The 19,900-nt window shown below is 37.4% G+C and overlaps 1 protein-coding gene across 2 annotated transcripts in view; it reads left to right on the forward strand.

Moving 5' to 3' along the window:
* Nucleotides 1-19,900, forward strand: part of GMDS (GDP-mannose 4,6-dehydratase) — a 419,946-nt gene that overhangs the window by 153,939 nt on the left and 246,107 nt on the right. For both annotated transcript variants that reach the window (XM_064662987.1, XM_064662980.1), the window contains exons 5-6: nt 5,017-5,209; nt 6,100-6,204. In XM_064662987.1, coding sequence (XP_064519057.1) covers nt 5,017-5,209; nt 6,100-6,204 — 298 coding nt within the window. The remainder of the gene's footprint in view (nt 1-5,016; nt 5,210-6,099; nt 6,205-19,900) is intronic.

Genomic DNA, 19,900 nt, shown 5'->3' on the forward strand with positions numbered 1-19,900 from the left:
AAAATTTCTGAGCAGTTTTTTTGTTCTGTGATTTGCTTTTCAGGTCTAAACCTTTCTCAGTGACCCAATACATATCTTCTACTTTGCTAAGTCTCAAGAATCTACAGTAGGTTTTTTCAAGAGAGCAAAGATGCTTATTTTGATGTTATAGTTAGGTTAACCACCTTTCCTTTTACAGAGAAAGAATAATAATTTATATTTATATTATCCTATTTCCTTTGGGGTTTCACAAAACCTTCCCTCTTATTAACACTAGCCTTCCAGAAATTCCATCTTCTGAAACTGAGAAAGCTGTAAGAAAGAGATGAAGTTTCAAATCATTATTTATATTCCTTAGGTAGAGCATTAAAGCATATTCTGCTAGAATACAGGGGGTTTTTTGGTTGAAAACTGATAGTTAGTATGACTGCAGCCCATCTGTTGGATTGTTCCAAATGAAAAAACAGAGATGAAGTATCTCAGAAAGCCAAACCTGTGTTTGATAATTTTCAGAATATCACCAGTGCTGACAATGCATTGGTCAGAAGCAAGTGTTACTAAGTTGACAGTCTTGTATGTAGTGCTTATAGACATGATAGGAATGTAGTCTTGTGGAGGGTAAGACCCATATGTTTTCATTTAGATAATTTTCAGTAAGCTTTTAAATCTTGTTAAAGACCTTGCTAAGCTTGCTTTTGAATGATCAGTTGGGAAACATCATATTTAAAACATTGCTCTATTAAATTCAAATCTCTTGTAGAGATTGAATCTGGTGATTATAAAGAAATGGGAGGGAGGGAATGCAAGAGTTCAAATTCAAAAGGTAGAAACAAGTTCACAAAACTCATTGTGATTGCAGCCACATGAAAGAAGAGAAATTATGTGGTTCAGTGTATTCATATTGTGTCCTGTGATTCCAAAGTGTTATAACTAATGAAACTATGCTTTTTTCAAGAAAATGTTACCATTCTATGGGTGAGCCTTGCTGTGGAAATCTTTTCTTGCCTGAGAATATATTTGAAATGTATATATTAGGGATTAATCCAGCAGTGAAGATACTCAGTATATAGAACTCCTATGTACATAAGGAGTCTGTTTGCGTTTTAGTATTCTGTGAGGAAATTCTGCAGAGTGTTCATAATGTGAAACCCTGGAATTTGAAGTACTTTTGACCAAGGATTTAAGTGTCTCCTTAGTGTTCTGTCCACTTTTAATGGCACACTTATCACTACCTATTGAATGGAATAAATAGACATATCTGAAGAATATACTTTACAGTATCTCCAGGATCAATAATGACAACTGCAAAAGCATAGTGTCCTCATTATACATGGGAAGGGAGTGCCAAGGTCACTCAGACTAACATGTTCCAAGCAGACAATTTCTGTTTTGTTGGTATGTTGTGCTTTCTCGTTGTCACAAAGTCTGTCCAAAGAAGGCGAAGTAGTACTGGATCCATGACTTCAATATTCTTTGAGAAAACTTGCAGATTTAAAGTTTCTGCCATCCAAAGAAGCTTCTTTTCCCTATTCCAGTCATTACAAAAAAAATTCTGGTGCATCCTTCAAAATAAGTTGTAATTGCAGGTCTTACTTTTTGCGGTTGATAGTAACGGATAATTTTGGATTTTTGAGGAAAGAATGGAGCATCTATTTTAAGGAGCTGAATTAATAGAGGAGTGTGTACATGGTTTTGCCAAAGCATGATCAGGAGCATCTTCATTAGGCCTTCTGCTGTGACTCACCACTGTCTTTATTGGTGTGCAGGAAGACAATCTTCCTAATTCAGGCACTTAAGAAAGTTGTCATAAAGTAGGCAGTTTGAAAGCTCTCATCTGTAGGTATTATCCAAGCACTTTTTTCCACTGGGTAAGTGTTTCATCTTTCATAAAGTATGACTTGTTCTTAGCCTTCATACACCTGCCTTTACAATCATTTCCATGACATATCTACTCTCTCAAGTATTTCCACTACTGGAGCACAGTGCACCAGTGGAGATTATTTCTATGAGTAATATCTATTGAATCTGATTCTATATTTTGTTTCTATAACTCAGTCTTTTATTGTGTTATGCATGCATGTCAGTTCTCTCTTGCACATCCCTCTTAATGAGGTCCTTGCCTTTCTTATGTTGGTTTTTTTTTTTGGTTTGGTTTTGTTTTGAGGGTTTTTTTGGGAGGTTTTTTGTTTTGGTTTGGTTTTGGTTGGTTGGTTGGTTTTTTAGTTTGTGTTTTTTGTTGGGTTTTGTTGTTGGTTTTTTTTACAGTCTTCCTGTGGGTCTTGCACAAAAAAATGTGTATAAGGAGAGGGAAATAATGTAGTAAGGGATAACTTATCACCTTTTCCTGCTCTGCCCTGCTTTATTTTTAACTACTTAATTGATCTTGTATTTTATAAGACTCTTTTGCATTTTTAACTTTGAATTAAAATCAAATTAAAATTTGGTTTGTTTTTATCTATATTTGCAGTTTTACTGCCTGTTGTTACAGAGTGTCTTAACAGTCCAGAATTTTTGGTGCTCGATGTTTTAGTAGATAAAATCATCTTTTATTTTCATGAATGCCATTCTTGTCTAACCTGCACTCCAAAATGAAATGAATTTAGTGGTCTGAATCTTGACTCTGGTGAACAACTGTCCGCATTGCAAAACCACCCAACAGACACAAAACTGGTGGTTTCTGCCTGGGGACACTCAGACCCAGTAGGCATGGAGGCACAATTACCTCACACCCCAGGGAGTGGTTTTTTGTAGGTGAAGATTGAGGTCATTCATCAGGCAATAGGGAAAAGCATCTCTTGTGAAATTGGTCTCTGCATCAGCCAGGGAGAGCATTTCCCAGTACTGCTGCAGCCTCATTGCCCTCTCTGGTTAAGAGGTTTTATAATCTGTGATCTCAGACTCCCTCAGTTACATGTGGCATTTACTTTGTAGTAGGATATGTAAGCAAAGATTTGCATTTCAGGGTGATGTTTTCGGGGTTATTTGTTGGAAACTACCTTAATATAAGTAAATTCTTGGTTCTGCTACAATTAGTAAGTGTTTTGCCTTTTGTTGGAAAGCTGGGACATGTGGTTAATATACAAATTTATGTTCCTTAGTGCATTGTCGACTGTATCACCTATTCATTAAAATGTTTTCCTTAGAGTTACTTAGACGCTGAAGCTGAGAGACCTTAAGTGTCTGTCATCTTTGTGCCAAAGGGATTAAAACAAAAAATGCACATCACTTCTTGGTAGATCAGTGCTCAAATTTCAGCTGGGTCATACCACGTTAACAAGCCAAAGTATCAGGTTTCATTTTGGGAGGGGAGGTTCTTTTGGTTAAAAAAAAAAAAAAAGTAAGGTTTGGTTTTGTTCATACTGTTAGCTATTTCAGATCAAAACTCTGAGAGAATCTTTTTATTTTGGAGAACAGGAACACAATTCAGATAATTTCGTACCTGTATTAAATTAACCAAAAGTGAAAACTCAAATTAATTGAATTTTTTTTTCCATCTACTGTATAAATAAGCCTTAAACTTCCAGTAATTACTGAATAGGGAAAATGGCTTAACAAAAGAAATTAATGTAGGGCTATCTGTCTGAATCTGCAAAGATCCTTAAAAAACTAACTGGTAAGTGACAGGTTTCCCACTGCTTTCACTGTGACACCTCAGCTTGTCCCACTATGGTCATTTACTCTCTAGTCCATTAGTAGCTACCCTGTTACTGAAGACTAATGAAGTCAGGGGTATTGTAGATTTGTACTATCTGATACCAGTAGTGTCTCACTAACATCCAGCATAGATATTATAAAGGGACTGCAATGTTGCCATCACTCTATAGCTTGTTCCTGGAAGTCAATCATCAGCCAGAGGGGACATAATTCTTCGGGACCATGAGGGAGATTGCTCTAAAAGTCCATTCTCCTTGCTTTTTATAACATTGTCAGTATAAACAGGGAAAATTTTTTCAAAAACTAACATAGGCAAAATCCCTGGATTGGAGAGAGAGTGTAGAGGGAGGAACATGCCTCTGGGGTGGGAACTGGTGGGAAAAAATTCCTTAGAGTACAGGAGCTTTGTCAGAACATCCAAAAAACCAACCTGTACCCACCAAGCAAAAAGAGTGAGCTTCCTTCTGAGCATGTTTTCTCCTGCCTGCAAATTGAGTTAGTCACAACACATCTCTTACTTTCAGCTTGCTTTTTCCAATTTTTTTTTTTCTGCTGTAACTGAAAGGGAAAGAACTAATATATTTTTTAAATACTCTGAAAGCTTAGACTTGAGCATTGATTGTGGCATAGGCCACAAGCTCATCATAAAGATAACTGAGAAATACTGGAGTGGGGAGAGAAAAAGGACTCTTGGCCCACCAGTGTGCATGAGTTTATTATCATACTTTGAAGAATATATCAGCTGGAGATGTCCGGTTTCTTTAGGATACCTCGACCCTTTGCTCTCACACTTCATCATCCCCCTAACCTCTGTCCAAAAGCAACAGCTCTGGTACACTTTGGTCAGATGGGGTGGGTAGTCTCATTTTGATAGCAGATATTTCTAGTCTTCTCTGAACTTTGATGTATGTTAAAATTGCAAAACTTCAGATGTCGTTTAAAGTTTTGGGGTTTTTTTGATATATGTTTGTGCTGTCATGCTGTCTGTCTAGCCTATTATTTTTTTAAAATATATTTTGGGCAATTATAACCAAATCCAAGTGTGTCAAATACGTTAAGCCCAAGTGAATGTTGTGAAAATTGGCAGCTGTGGAGATAAGAGTGCCTGATAATGTTCCCACTGGGGGGAGGCTTACGCCTTACTTCACATGGGAAAATAATCCCAGGGAACACTAGTCTTTTTGTTCTGCTATTTATGGAACTACTTATTTATTCTTGGAAATCCTTTGAGGATACTTTTGTATTCTGAGTATCTACTCTGTACAGAAGTGTTTAGATGGTCTGTGACAAGTGATGTATTACTTTGTTTGGTTGTGCATGATCACAGCATGTTCTGATTCCCCTAATAAAATTAGTGGGGTTTTATTTCTTTCTCTCCCCAAGATTTCTTTCGACCTAGCAGAATATACTGCTGACGTTGATGGAGTTGGCACTTTGAGACTTCTAGATGCTATTAAGACCTGTGGCCTTATCAACTCTGTGAAGTTCTACCAAGCCTCCACCAGTGAACTTTTTGGAAAAGTGCAAGAAATCCCGCAAAAGGAGACCACCCCTTTTTACCCAAGATCGCCTTATGGTGAGGATTGCTGATGGTGTGTGTGTACAGTGTCTGTCTGTCTGTTCTCCCTGCTCATGTCTCAGGGCTGAAGTCATTTGTGTGTGAGATTAGAATCATGATAGAGCTAAAGTGACTAGACATGTTGAGAGGCATACCTTTATGAATGACTATATAAAAAGTATTTGCTGCCATTGCCTGGGGGTTGGAAATTAGCATCTCACTTCTCAAGACCTTGTTCATTCAGCTCAGAGGTGAAGAGCTCTTGAGGGGGGAGATGGGGTGGGGCTGGAAGAGGCAGAGTGACTCTTCCTTCACAAAGGGTTGTGAGGTACCACTGAAGTGATAAGGTTTCGGGTTTTTTGTTGCCTAAATGAAAAACTCCCAAGAGCGCACTTCTTCCTTCATGAACTCACATGAAATTTGAAACACTTATTGAAGCAATGGGCATGGAGGACTTTGGTGATAAACTTTCAAATCAATTTAAGTGTTAAGGCACCAGATTTTCACTTTTATTCCTTCAAAGTTATTTTTTTGTTTGTTTTTTTTTAATTAGCAAAGGTCACCACAGTGGTGTATTTCACACGCTCTGTGTTAATTATATTGTAAAAGAAAAAATGCTGTGCTTGAGTGTGTATAAGAAAACAAGTAAGAAGGTGCCCTAATGCTTTCTGGCCAGCTCAGAGGCTGCACAGAAGATGAGTATTTTCCCTGTCAGCTGCTGTTTATTAGGCTGGATTTTTTTTTCCATATAAAATTTGACACATATAGGGAATTAATGAAATTCTAAAGCACTCTGCTGTTGAAATGTGGACTTCACCCTGCATGTGAAATAGATGTGTGTGTGTCTGTGTCTGAGCTGTGTGCAAGCTGAGCAGATATACAATAACGCTTCAAAATTATTTTTATAGGGGCAGCAAAACTGTATGCCTACTGGATTGTGGTGAACTTCAGAGAAGCCTACAATCTCTTTGCTGTGAACGGCATCCTCTTCAATCACGAAAGCCCCAGGAGAGGTTAGAAAATCCATGTGAACCTCTTCCCAACTTTGCATACATCTGATCAGAAAAATGAAACAACGTATCCACAGGTTTCATTTAAACTCGCCAGAATTCCGTAGGGAGGGTGTCATGACTTGTAGCCTACTCATGGCATTTAATGTCACCCTTCTGGCAGAGCCTACAGAGCAGCAGCTTTCCCTTTTGAGCATCGTATTCCATTTTGTAGCCCTCTGATGCTGAAGGGAGGTTTGTGTACCTAACTTTGTGTATCAAAAGAGAGATACTGCAATAACATAACATCCCTGCATTCTCTTTCCTTCTTGATAATAAGTTAAGGCTAAAATGTTAAAAAGACACATTTTAAAAGGAAAGTTTTCTAAATGTTTAGTCGGGCAACTACATAAACAGATGCAATTTCAGGTGTGACATATGCTGAAGGTTTTTATTTGCATATAAATGTCAAATTGAGAGACAGAAATAATAGATGCTCTAAATTCGAAAGACTAATGAGTACAGCCTAGTGTGTTTTGAAAAAATTTTGAATTATAGCCCATGCCTTCTGACAAGACGGCTTTTAACACATGGCTTTAAAATGCCTTTCAGTTTAATCCTTAATAGCAATCCAGCTTAAATTCCACTTAATCATCCCTTTTCCGCTTACAGTACTTTATGAACAATTAATGCTGGTATTTTGAGTAAGAGTCCATGGCTGATTATAGGTCTCTTTAACAATGACAGTTTTCCTCTGCTCTTTAAGTAAGTACTGTGACTGTAGAAAACAGTCTAAAATTAAACTTTTATATTAGCACAGAAAACTGAGTTCTCAGTTCAGAAGCCTTTTGTTGTGGTCTGTTTCTAAATGAAAAATAAATTCAAGTTTTACAGGAATGCAATTATATAAATTATAGCCTGGCACAAAATTTTAATCATGCTTACAAATGTAAAATAGACCATAATTGTAACTGTGCTGGGGGAGGGGGGGGGGGGGGGAAGAAAAGAAAAAAAGAGTTGATGTCAATAGGATTGAAATATTGATTTCAGTCTTTGGAAGTCACAGCTGTGAAATCTCATCATACGCTGGGTAGGCAGCATTTACAGTAAGTGGTGCATCAAACGTTTGGTGGTAGAGGCTGGTGCATCACTTCACTGAAGCAAATGACAGCACAAGCTCAAAATTAAAAGAGAATTAAATTTACTACATTGTTTCATTTAGAAGCCCTAATACTTTGCTTTCTATTAGAGAGTCTACCAAGGTATATTCTTAGTGTGCTGTAAACTGATGTCCAAATTGCTCTGAGTTATTACTATGTAATTAAAACATTCTGACCAACATGAAGAGAGAATATGCAATAACTAATATTTGCTTGGCGTGATTTCTAGTAACACTAAGGAGCTACAAGATGGAAATTATGCAAACTCATTTACCATTTGTGCTGCTCCTCTGTAGACTTCTGCCATTTTGAAGGAGGAAAACTTCAGTACTCATTGCTATTTTGATCTCTCTGACATTTGTTCCTGATGTGACACTGCTGCAATGCAGTTATCAATCCAAAGTCCTTTTCAACACATTTAATGTCCCCATGGAGAACCCAAGTTTGTGCTTTGAAGCCTCAGGCTGTACTTTTCATTGTGTGTATGTGCTGGGTGCAGTTTTAAACCCCTTATGCCATGAACAGGAATCTTGTCCTAGAAATGCTGTGTTTGCCTTAGCAGGAGTACATGCCATGAAAGTGACTGTAACCACAGGCTAGTGCCATTTGCATAGTGGTTTTATGGTAGAAAGTCTGAGAAACTGTGCAGGTAAGAAAGTGGAAGAAAAGTAGTTTTGAGATTGTTTCTTGATAGCCATTCATCACTTTCCTAATACTTTTGAAGACTAGAAAGGCACTTTGGGAGAAAAGGAGGACTTAACTGTAGTTTCTAATTCCTATGCCCAGAGGCTAATATACATGGAAATTTTAAAATGCCTTATGGTTTGGCCTTTTTTTATTCTACTGATTTCAGTGATTGGGAATACCTAAATAAACCAACACATATTTTCTTCCAGTATTACATACCATTATTCCAGTTGTTTTAGCGTTACACTGAATGGATCAAATACAACATCCCATTGGTAGTGACACTATGTGCATCTCATCTACACATAACCTGATGCCTAGGAGTCAGAGAAGAGCAGAATTTTGTGGCAGTGTCTCTTGCTGAGGTGCAGTGTTGGTCAAAGGACATGGAACTGTTGCAGCAAGTACAGAAGAGGGACAATGAAGTTGATAAGAGGACTGGAGCATCGCCCTTATGAAGATAGACTGGGGAAGTTGGGGCTGTTCAGCCTGGAGAAGAGATTTCATGGAAATCTCCTAGCAACTTTCCAGTATCTGAAGGGGACCTACAGGGAAGCCAGAGAAGGACTCTTCATGAGGAACTGTAGTGACAGGACAAGGAGTAATGGGTACAAAATGAAAGGGGGGAAGTTTAAATATTTAGAAGAAATGGTTACTAGATATTAAGAAGACGATGGTTAGACATGGAGCAGGTTACCCAGGGAAGTTGTGGATACTCCAAACTTGGCAGTGTTCAATGCCAGGTTGGAAAAGGCCTCGAGCAACTTGGTCTAGTGGGAGGTGTCCCTGCCCATGGCAAGTGGGATTAAAACTAGATGATCTTTAAGGTCCATTCCAACCCTTTAACAGTGTGTGATTCTATGATCAGTCCTGGCAAACAGTGCATGTCTGAAGTGTTAACCATACTTCTGAAAATTTCTGTAGGCTTCCTACAGTGAATGTATTTCTAGGAAAACACTGTGAAGAGACAAACCCCAGTATTTCTTGTAGGCAGGGATCCATGAGGTATGTGACATTGTAAGGCACTGTTAAGGATAAGCAGAATGCATTTTTCGTACCTGGCAGGCTGAACTGTGGACCATGATCAAATACAGAAGTATTTGTATTTGAAGTACCAGTGCTCATGGTGAAGGATGGTGAATTGCAGTTGTCTGTCAAGTGGCTTTTAGCAGCTGGTCACTGATGTTGAATTGAGTAGACAATTGTAAAGAGTTTGCTTCATGATCTGTATTGTAAATGAGTGGTTCAGGGTCCCTCAAAGAATCACCCTCAAAGCTATTAACAAAAATAGTTTTTATACGAATTTATAAAAGTATGACTTAACAAAGTTTGAAGGCAAGATTCACTCTCATTTACTACATAGGTGAAAAAATGCGAAGGAAAATTGAGTTAGAATCAATTTACAATGATTTGCACAGAAACCGAAAGCACTTAAGTGCAAGGGAGACCCACTGAGTCATGAGGTTCAGGGTACACTTCCTTGCTTTCTAAACTCCTGGTGGAACTTTAGTGAAGGTAGTTCCAATCTTAGTCTCAGACCTGTACAATAGTTTATGTCTAAAGGAATTAATTCTTTCATTTATTCATTAGTATTAATGAACTAGCATGCTCTGCAACTTACTGAGCATCTGTTATGAATAAGGGATCTCTCCACCTTGGGTAATGAAGTCCCAGGCAAGGAATCTCAAACCTTGAGATGGGTTCCAGATCAAGGGGAGAGGCACTGCAATGAAGTCCAGTTGCAATTTAAAGAGAACTCAAACTGGACTTATCCAAAGATCTGTCATGAGTAGAAAGGTCTTTCTGGCTCAAGGGACAACCTTGAGAGGCATCCTAACTCAAGGAGAGCACTGCCACATTGCCTAGCAGGGAGACCTCAAAGACGGCTCATTTAGGCTCTCATCTTTATGGGATAAAGTGGTTGGCTTGTAGTCAAATTACATGTGATGGGAAAGGTATCTATGAGACTCTTTGTACCCACAACTTTCTTTGTTCCTTGATAATTGAATCTTGGAATAACCACACACTATTCATGTGTTCCAAGCTCATGTGCATTGGTGCACTGTGGGTCACTCTGGCCCTTTGTGCGTTTCCTGGAGGAGTTCTTTACCCAGCTACAGCTCAGGCCTTTACCTCCTTTGGAGTCTGAACTAAGCTATTGCTAGTTTGGTTAAGAAGGTCAGGTACATTTGTCACAATCCCTTTTTATATAGTGTTCTGATATTGTACTGTAGGGGCAGCAATACACAAACCTAGTGAAAATGAGAACTATCTAATCTCAAGAACTGCTTCCTTGTGAAAAGAGTTTAGGAATACACACCTTATTTCAGAATGCCAGTTCTTCTTCTGAGCCTTCTGGTTTAAACTCAGAAAGGAGCACCAGTAGTTAATCTCATGTAGCCTGTATAATAATACGGAAGTCTACGCAGAGTTCATAAGGGTAAAGAGTGCTTAAGTCTAATATGAGTGGTGTCGTATTCCTCAAAATCACAAAGCCTTGAAAGAAGTCCTGGCTTTGAGAACATTTGGTTTTCTACTTTTATCTTGCCCTATGAGAGAAAGACTGTCATAGGAGTAGTTCTTAAGATGCAATGCCATACTGTAAAGCTGAGCACTTAAGTTTGCTGTGTGGGCTTTCTTTTTAAGTATGATGTTTCATGTTCTGACAGTCAGAGTGACTTTACAAAAACACCAGTGATAAATTCCAGGTTGGCTGAACCCACTGCCTAAGCCTTACCTCTTAATTTGGGAATAGTACAGCATTATTAAATTGCACAAGTACTTGTGTCCCTACTCAAGAGATACATTTGTATGTAACTGCAGAAACTATTATCTAAAATTTCATATGAAGAAAAATTAGTGGCTATGTTAGACTAATCTTAATAAAATACACATCTACTTTGAGCCTTTCTGTAGTACTTTCCTTTCTGTTATTTTCTTTTTATTATACATACTGCCTTTCCTTTGATTTCCCTTGCATTTCACTTAGTCACTTTTACAGTTTTGTAAGATGAAATAGTCACTTTTTGACCGGTACATACTTTTCAGCTCACATAAATCAACATAGCTGCACTGAAGTGAATAGGGTCACATTGATATATGCCAGCTGAGGGTCTGGCATAGTACTTCCAGTAATGGTCTGGTAATGTAAGATAAGCATGACTTGCTTCCTTTGGGGAAAAGAACTGTATTAGCAGTATACCTTGCTAAAACTGATTTCTTCAGTTACTTTCATCAATTTTATTCCAGTATGGCTCAAGTGTTTCCTGATCTATGATAATGCCAAGGTGAGCGGGATCTTCCATTTCTGAAGGTTATTTATTGTCTAAGTGTGACAGGAGCTGAAAAGCAAAATGCTCTGTAGTAGTAGAAAGCTACAAGGTGGCCTCTTTTTCCAAAAATGAAAACCAAAAGTAAGTCTAAAAAACTTTTCCAGAATGATGCTTCCCCTCCCCTCACTCCCCAAGGCAACATTATGGGATACCAAATGGGGAACTTGGTGGCTACCTAGTTTCTGGTGGTGGCTGAACATGTCTGCCACTATTATCAATGTGGAAATGTCTGCCCTATAGCAATATTTGAAAGATATTTCTGTTCAGTGAGATGACGGGTTTGACAGTGAAAGAGTGAGGCAATTAGCAAGTCTAGTTTTCAGGAAAGCTGGGGCTTGATCCAAACCTTTTTTTACTTCATTGGAAAGGTTCCTGTTCTTTTGTTGGGCTGTGGATCTCACTAATACCTTCTCTTCCGAGTGAAAAAGCAAACTACTTGTTGACAGTGTCATTCGTTTCTTCCCAGACAAGCTCTTACTGTTTTTTCTCCTCAGTTCTGTGTAAGAGGTTTTCTCAGGTTTACAAGATGTGCCTTTGGATGTCTGAGATAACTTTCTGATTTGGTTAACCACTTCATTGCTTGCCTCAACTGATCTTAATCTACCAAGATGTACAAACATGTACAGCATGTTTCCTGACACAATGCAACAGAAGTTTTGTTTGTTTTTGTTGCTTTTTTTCCCCCTAAGTAATACTTTGCCTCCACACATGACATCATTGTGTAGGGAATTTTTGTTTCTCTGATACCAACCCTGGTAAAGCAGTTGTCATCAAACCATTGCTGTATAGCCAGAGGGAAAGGATACAACTGCTCATTTCTGTGATCTCTTTCAGCCGGGGAGGAAATGGCTAGGTGTTAGATTGCAGGCTGAACATTGTCAAAGTACATGTAGTAATATTAAAATGAAAAGAAATCATGATTTAAAGAGAATAGGGAATGTTCTTTGCTTTTATTGTTCATCTGGATCTCAGGTTTGCCACGGGGAAGGGGGTAGGAGTTTCCCCTACTTGTCAATATGTCTGGGTATCTTCGGAATTTATGTTTTTTGTTGTTACCTTTTTTTAAATCACCTTTCAGTGTCCCTTTTGCCTCTATTCCATTGAGAAGGCAGAAGCAGATGGTGACATCTGCTACTGACTTTCACAAAAAATCCATACAATCCCTACTGTAACAGCTGTTCTTCTGCATCTACTATATAGAGATGTAGTCAACATCTGCCAGATTCCCCTTTCTCATTTCTGTGGTTGAGGAGACTAATTGCTAGTCTCCTGACACACTTTCTGCGCAAGAGAGACTTGGTCAACCTAGTACCATTGGAAACACTAAGGACTTTTGCTGGTGGTTTTTTTGTAAATTACAAAAGTGTGTAAAATTTTCAGTGCAGAGCTACGTCTCTTTCATTTAATACAAAATTTCCCAACCCTTGAGTATTTCTGAATAGCAAAATTCAGCAGAGTGTTGCTTGTGACTTTATTACTCCTTGCTGGATGAGAAGAATACAGGCTGGCTAGTATCATCAAGAATCGTCTGGCTAGCATATTGAAAACTTGATGGCAAGGTACCATGGCCAATGTAAAAGGAGTTACTGAGACAGTTGTGTGCTATAGAGCAGCCAAGATCATTTCATGCTTTTTAGTTTGCATGTTTCAACAGAGAAAGCATGCAGTATCCTGAAGACATGCATTCCAACTGGCTTTTTCTCCCTGCTGCGAGACTGATCCTGCTAAGTGATCCATGCAGGTGTTTCCTTATCTACACATGCAGTCAAATGTCAGCGGGGATAAATGTGGGCATTGGGGTCTACTTGCACAGAGGGCTTTGCAGTAATATTGACTGTAATAATAGAAAATTGCCAGGTAATACCTTTCTGCTGTTTTACCTAAGTACATGTGTTTTCCCCTTGAAAAAGATCTACTGTTACAAAATAAGTGAATTCAGTTAATTATGATGCTGCTGAACCTGCTACTGACCAACTAGTACAGATCAGATCAGAGCACATCACAATATATGGAGATTTTTGTCTGATTCTTATGTTGCTAATAAGCCATATTAGCCTTATACTTCCAGTGTCACTTTCCTATTGCTAGCCAATGCTGATAGAGGAAGGCAGTGCAATCACACCAGAAAGTGGGGTTGTCTCTGTGAGCTTGTGTTTTAAAAGCAGTACCAGACATCTGAAATTAGAGCTAAAGGCTGAGACTATTTCTGTGTGCACTTAGCTTTGGGCATCCAGGTAATCCAGGTCAGCGCCATGGAACTTGACACGTATGGGAACAAAACAGTCATGTATGCAAACTGAATCAGGATATAAAAAGATATTTTTCTAAAGTAAGTCATTGATGAAGAAAGATGCTGTGTTGAGCTCTCTAATTACTGAAATCTTTTTATTTCAGTCTTTGCAACAATAGTTTGTGGTAATCTTTACCATAGTTTGTACAAAAACTAAGTAATTTCTTGCCTGTGGTTTAGATTTTTTGGAACAGCTGCATTCACAACCCAGATCACTCCTTGAGCAAATTATTATCTTATCAGATGCATCTTTTTGTCATTAAATCATGCTCTCTTGTGGTTTAAACTGTGTTGAGAAGAAAGTAGATTACAGGTTTTGCTATTTTCCATGATTGATTTCAACTTTTTTTAATCAAAAAAAAAAAAAAAGGCAGAGCATCCCCGCAATTTACAAAATGTCATAACTATTAAATTTAGAAAACCTTTCCCTGTAATTCTTTACATTTCTCAAGTTATATTAACATATATCAATGTTACTTTCTTAAACTAAAACTTGCAGGTTTTTTTCTCTAATGAAATATCAACCCAAAAGTTTGAAACAAAGTGCAATGGAAATTACGAAAGCATGAAATAGAGAGGCATAGCATATGACTCACCTGTAGGGTTCTTATGTTTTCATTAACACACAAATCTGTAGCAAACTTTTTAGAAATAATGTGGCTTAGGTGCCTATTTCCCTATATTTTCCCCTTAGTTACATTTATTTTTCTGCAAGCAAAACACAATATAAAATGTGGCCATTCTGCTCTTCTTGCATATGTATAAATGAGAACATGAAGTGAAATACAGTCAAGAATTATGAGGTTTATGTCTTGCATTTTACAAATGAGCCTAAAGTGAATGCAGAGTTTGCAGAAAGTCAGAAGAACAAAAGTGATTTCAGCCAGAACATTAAGGGAAGTATAGCAGACAATATAGATACAGAGTGGTCGTCTCAGATCACAGTATCTGATGCCTAAGAGACCATACATGAAAGATGCCCCCCAGTCCACTGCTTACCCAGTCCAGGCTCTGTAGGGACCCAGTCCAAGCTGCTGTACTTGAGACCCTCTCTGAAGGAAACTTTAGCTGGGGAATAACACCTCCTTTGAACACACGGTTAAGTCATAGTTCGGTTGTACCCAGAGCCTAGGGCAAGATACTGTGGGATACAGTTTCCCTGGATGTGGACACTCAGTCAACCAGTTGTGTATCTTGTTTCTGTCAAGAAATTCCTCGAGCCATTTTTCCTTGCAGTTGCATGTACACAATTGTTGTGTTTCACTAAGATTTCCTCCTGCATTTTGCTCTTAAATTTAAATACCATTGTATTCCGAAATAGAGGCAAGAAAGGAAAAAATCACATGAAGAGCAAAGGTCAAGTCATTATGGCAAGAGATGTTGCATAAATGAATCCATCTTACATTGTTGATATTCTATAAGTAATGACTGTTTAGTATTTCAGTCATTGTTACTGTATTATCTCCTAACCTTCTGAAGATTGTCTTACTATGATTATTCATATAAATTCTCTCAAATACATAAACTTCTTGTGTAATGTACTAGTGTACTGCTTTGTCTTTTTCCTGTCCAACATCAGTGATGCTAATGTTCCCCTGAGAGTATGAGGTAAAAACCATTAGAAATTGCTTATGGGCCATCTTCAGAGTCCTGGGTATCACTGCAGAGTTGTTAAGTATGTGAGACTCATATAACTCTATATGAGGCCTTATTCCACAACCTTCAAACTTTGGGCATCATCTACCAGAATCAGAAACTTGAAAGCCTGGTCATACACATATCATGTATGCATACAGTGACTACCACACTTACCTGGCTCGTCTTAGTATCCAAAGCCTTTTCTCAACAGTGTGCATCCTGTTTTCCCTAAAAGGTTGCCTCCCTCTTGTTAGAACTCTACTTAGTCATGCATAATTTAAAAAAAAATATTTTAAAAGTAAATCCACTGAAAGTGCATGTTGTTTGAGAGTTATTTGAAATCAACCCACCAAGCCATTTCAGATATGGGAAACTGAACAGGAGAAACACTAATTCACAATAAAACAATACCAGCATTAGTGGTTCAAAAACCACTGCAGAAGAAAATGTCAACTAATTATTCCTCAAAAAAGTTATCAGGATTCATTAAAAACAATTAAGTGAGAAATGCAATGTGATCGGATGTCACCTGATAAGATTCATCACCTAGTGAGATTTTATAGCAGTTTTAGGCAGGTAAGCTACTTTATCTGAGATCAGAGAGAAGGTTAGTGCATTTGGTCAGAGCTTGGTTTGAATTTACAAACAATTTTCCTTTTCTGCCTTGATTTCACTAAGTGTTTACTTACAGTTCCCAGAAACATGTGTTTAAAAATACAAAGCAAAACCACACATACAAATATTGCTTGTGTAGGCAGTTTGATTTCAGACCATCACGTGCATTATGCACTTTTTGGTAGGCATGGAAGTTTTACATTTATAAGCATATACTGTTTTCACTATGAAATAACTGAAAATTTCAGCAGTGTGGCAGACTGCTGATCTGTGCCAGTTTTATTCATCTAATTGCAAGTATTTTTGAACAGATTTTAACTTCTGTTACAACTAGTATATACTGTCAGCTGCATGTGTTTCCCCCAGTGTTGATGTGTGCACACCTTGCCAACCATGTTAGAATACTTCTTTTTCAAGGATTTGCATTTCACAGACACTTAAAATTTAATTATAATTCTACTTAATTGTTTGGCAGCAATTGGTAAATGAAAGCTATGGCCAAAAGCATTGTTATTAAACCAGATACCCCCTGCTATTTAGATGTTGCAATATCAGTTGCATATTTTAGTCTGTATTGTATTTCACCCTTATAGAATGATAGCTGTTAAAACAAAGACTTAGCATGTTTCTCATTAAACCCTTCAGGGTTGCTCTTTGGTATGGGAAAAAAAACTTAAAACCAAGCCAACAGAGAGAATTCAGTATCATGTTTTCTCTACTTTCTCTTGAAAGTAGAGTTTGAGAACCACTGCTATAGAAATGCTGCAGGAATGCTGATGGATTTTTAATTTTGAAGTCAAGGCCTTGATTTCATGACATTATATGTGAATAGATTTACAATTTCTAAAGAATTATCTGGTAAAGCAACTCAGACCTTCAGTTTACATATTTTTCCCCTCATTTGTATTAAAATCCTTATATTAAAACAGATTTAAGGTGTTTATTCCTTTCATCAATATCCATCAGTAGGTGGATTGAGTATATTTGCCAAAACTTTACAGTAAAATCCGATAGTAATCCCAGGTCTAGGCAGTGTGGATCTGGAAAAATCAAATGCTAGTTTGGGGTTTAAGACAAATCCAGATGACATGAGTAAAACATCAGTAACACTCAAATACGTTTTACTTTCCATTACTTTTTAAAACATTTCTTTTGAAACAGTGGCTTTTTTAAGTTATAAATCTTCTTTGTGCTTTCTTGCTGACACCTTTCTCTTCTCAGCCCCACCTCATGCCCACATTCTGAGTCATTGGTGTGCATCCATTAGGGATACTTGTGTTGCGTCGTACACTATGTGCTCTCACACTGAGTTTCTATTTGCTGCAGACTGCAAAAATAACCAACAAGATCTTTTATCACCATTATTGCACTTCTTCAAGATAGGTGGAAACATTGTGCACTTCCTGAGGTCAGGAACAGTTATTAAACTTTCCAAATTTTATATAATTCTTGAAAATAGAGTAAACTGGAAATTATCCCTGGTCCTAAGCACTTTGTTAGTTCAGGGTGGCATTAGTGTTGTACTTCATTTTAAAACATTTATACTGAAGTGCCATTGCATCTTAAGTGAAGTCAGTCCTGTGACCGTAACAGGCATCTGAGTTTGCAAATACTCCTTTTTTTTTTTCCATTCTGTTTGTTTGCATAAATATTGCATGTATCTGTTACTGAAAATCAGGCCAGTAATTGCTAATTTTAGTATGTGTTTTTCAACAAGGATGTGTCTTCCCCTTCTCAAATCCCAGCCCATTGGGGGAGATGGGGGAACTGAATAGAGTGGTACTATTGGTGTAATTTGCAGTTGTGCTCTATTGGGATAGAGCATCTGGTATTCATATATCATGGACAAACCGCTCCCCTCTGTATGGTCTAAAACTAGGCAGTGTATGTGCTTCTCCTTTTCTGCATAGCTGTTCTGTGTCCTCGGCCATAACCTGTCCAGATACACTGCAGTTTCCAGGTAATGACTTGAATCATCTGAATTCTGGTGAAAATTATAAGTGTTTGTCATGCATCTGATTTCTATGGGTGTCCTTTGTACTTGGTGTGTCCTCATAGAAATGTGTTCCCTCATTTGTCACATAGTCTCAAGTCCATTTCCTTAAATCATACATAATGGACACTGGCTAGCTTGTGTTATGTTTGTGTTGTATTTGCACCTTCAGGTAAGGATGCTGTTGTGAATGAGGCCATTAACTAGTAAACTGAGCACGTAGTACAAATAATAGGCTTTTTTCTTTAATCCTGTTTGAGTTTTGCACAAAACTAAAAAAAGAAAGAAGTGTAGCACATATACAATTGTTTTATTTTTAGGATATTTAATGGTCCACACAGGCCACATAATATTTGTGAAAAACAGAAAGATTGGTGTAACTAACTCTTGAGAGTTTGAAAGCTTTATTTCATGTAACAGCAGACGGCAGATGCTACCTTTACTACCTAGTTCTTAAAGTTCTGGTGTTACTTAAGAACTGGCAACAGTTTTCGTCATGCTGGTGAATCCAAGATCTATTTCTGACAAGAAAAGTAACCAGTGAATAACAGGTCATTATTAAATTTTTGCTATGTCTCATGATGATGCTTTTCTTAAGAAAAGCATCATAATCTTAAATTGCACTTAAAGAAGCTCTTTGTTTTGAAATTATGGGATGAAGCAATTCTGGGTTTGAGTTCATTAGTATGCTGCAGTTATTGCACAACTTTGGTCTACTTGCAAGTAAGTTAAGTTCTACAGGTTCCTTGTGGGTTTGGTGGTGTCGTGATATCATCTGATTTACCATCGCATTTATAGATAGTGATAACCAGGCATCAACACCCATGAAGAAACCCACTGAGTCAACAGTGGATGTTCATTTTTTCCAAAATGATGTGTGTGAGTACATGGATGATGCTTGAAAATGGCTGCCTGTACAGGAAAATCTGATGAAAGGATTAGTGTGTTCAGTAAAATTTGCTATTAAAGCAGAATAAATCAAAATTGTCCAAACTGATAATGCACATGAAGGTTCAGTCAAACTCAGTGTTGTTTCTACTGGCTAAAATTAGATAGTGTAATATTTAATACAAATATTTATTAATATTTAATACAAAAGGCTTGAGATTGAATTAAAACAATCTGAAAGATCTAACACTTTTTAAAATATGCTTTTCCTCAAAGCTACTAAGATGAGAAAAATTAGAACGTTAATCCTCAATGGATTAACAAAAATGTTTCTTATTTTCTGGAGCCTGTCTGGAAAGAAATACATACACAGCCACATGATGCAGTAAGTTCTTTTTGAATGTTTCTGCCTTTTATTAAACAGAATGTTATAGTCATGATCATGGAAGTACTTACAGAGGCACCTTGACGCTTATGAAATCTAAATCTGGTTCTTTTGATTTTTAAAAGAAAGTTGTCACAGGTAAGTGAATGAAATCTCACTTGCCTTTATCAAATTTTCAAACCTGCTGTTTAGTGGCAAGATCATTCAGACTTTTCAAAGCCTTGGGAATCTTACGTATTTTAAAGGTGCCTAACAGAAATCTTCCAAGACAGAAACATAACGTTAATAGTTTTGAGAGGATCTGATAATTCTCTGCTTTTAAAAGCAGAACTTGTCAACTATTTACTGATGTAGGTGGAAGCTACCTTGAAATGTTTGTTTAGCCTCATTTCCCTATTATTCTGAAATAATGTTTGTGGGAAACACTGCTAAGATTAATATAACTCATTTAAAAATGAAAGAAAAAATGCATTTCCTGCATACAATTGCGTTTTCTGGACTTGTGGTACTTGAAAAGTACCAATCAAAAAAAAAAAAAAAAAGGGCAAAAAGCATGAAAAAGCAGTAAATTGTTTGGTTCACATCTGATTTTTCAATAGTTATTTATCTGCCTTGGTATTTCTTAATCAGTTCAAGCTCAAAAATGCAAAATTTTTAGATGTCAATTTAAGTGATAAGGGACCTTCCTCTGAAAAATTCTCTGTTAATTACTCTGATCTGGTAATCAGGTAT

This window comes from Pseudopipra pipra, chromosome 1 (assembly GCF_036250125.1).
Source record: "Pseudopipra pipra isolate bDixPip1 chromosome 1, bDixPip1.hap1, whole genome shotgun sequence".
Classification (NCBI taxonomy): Eukaryota; Metazoa; Chordata; class Aves; order Passeriformes; family Pipridae; genus Pseudopipra; species Pseudopipra pipra.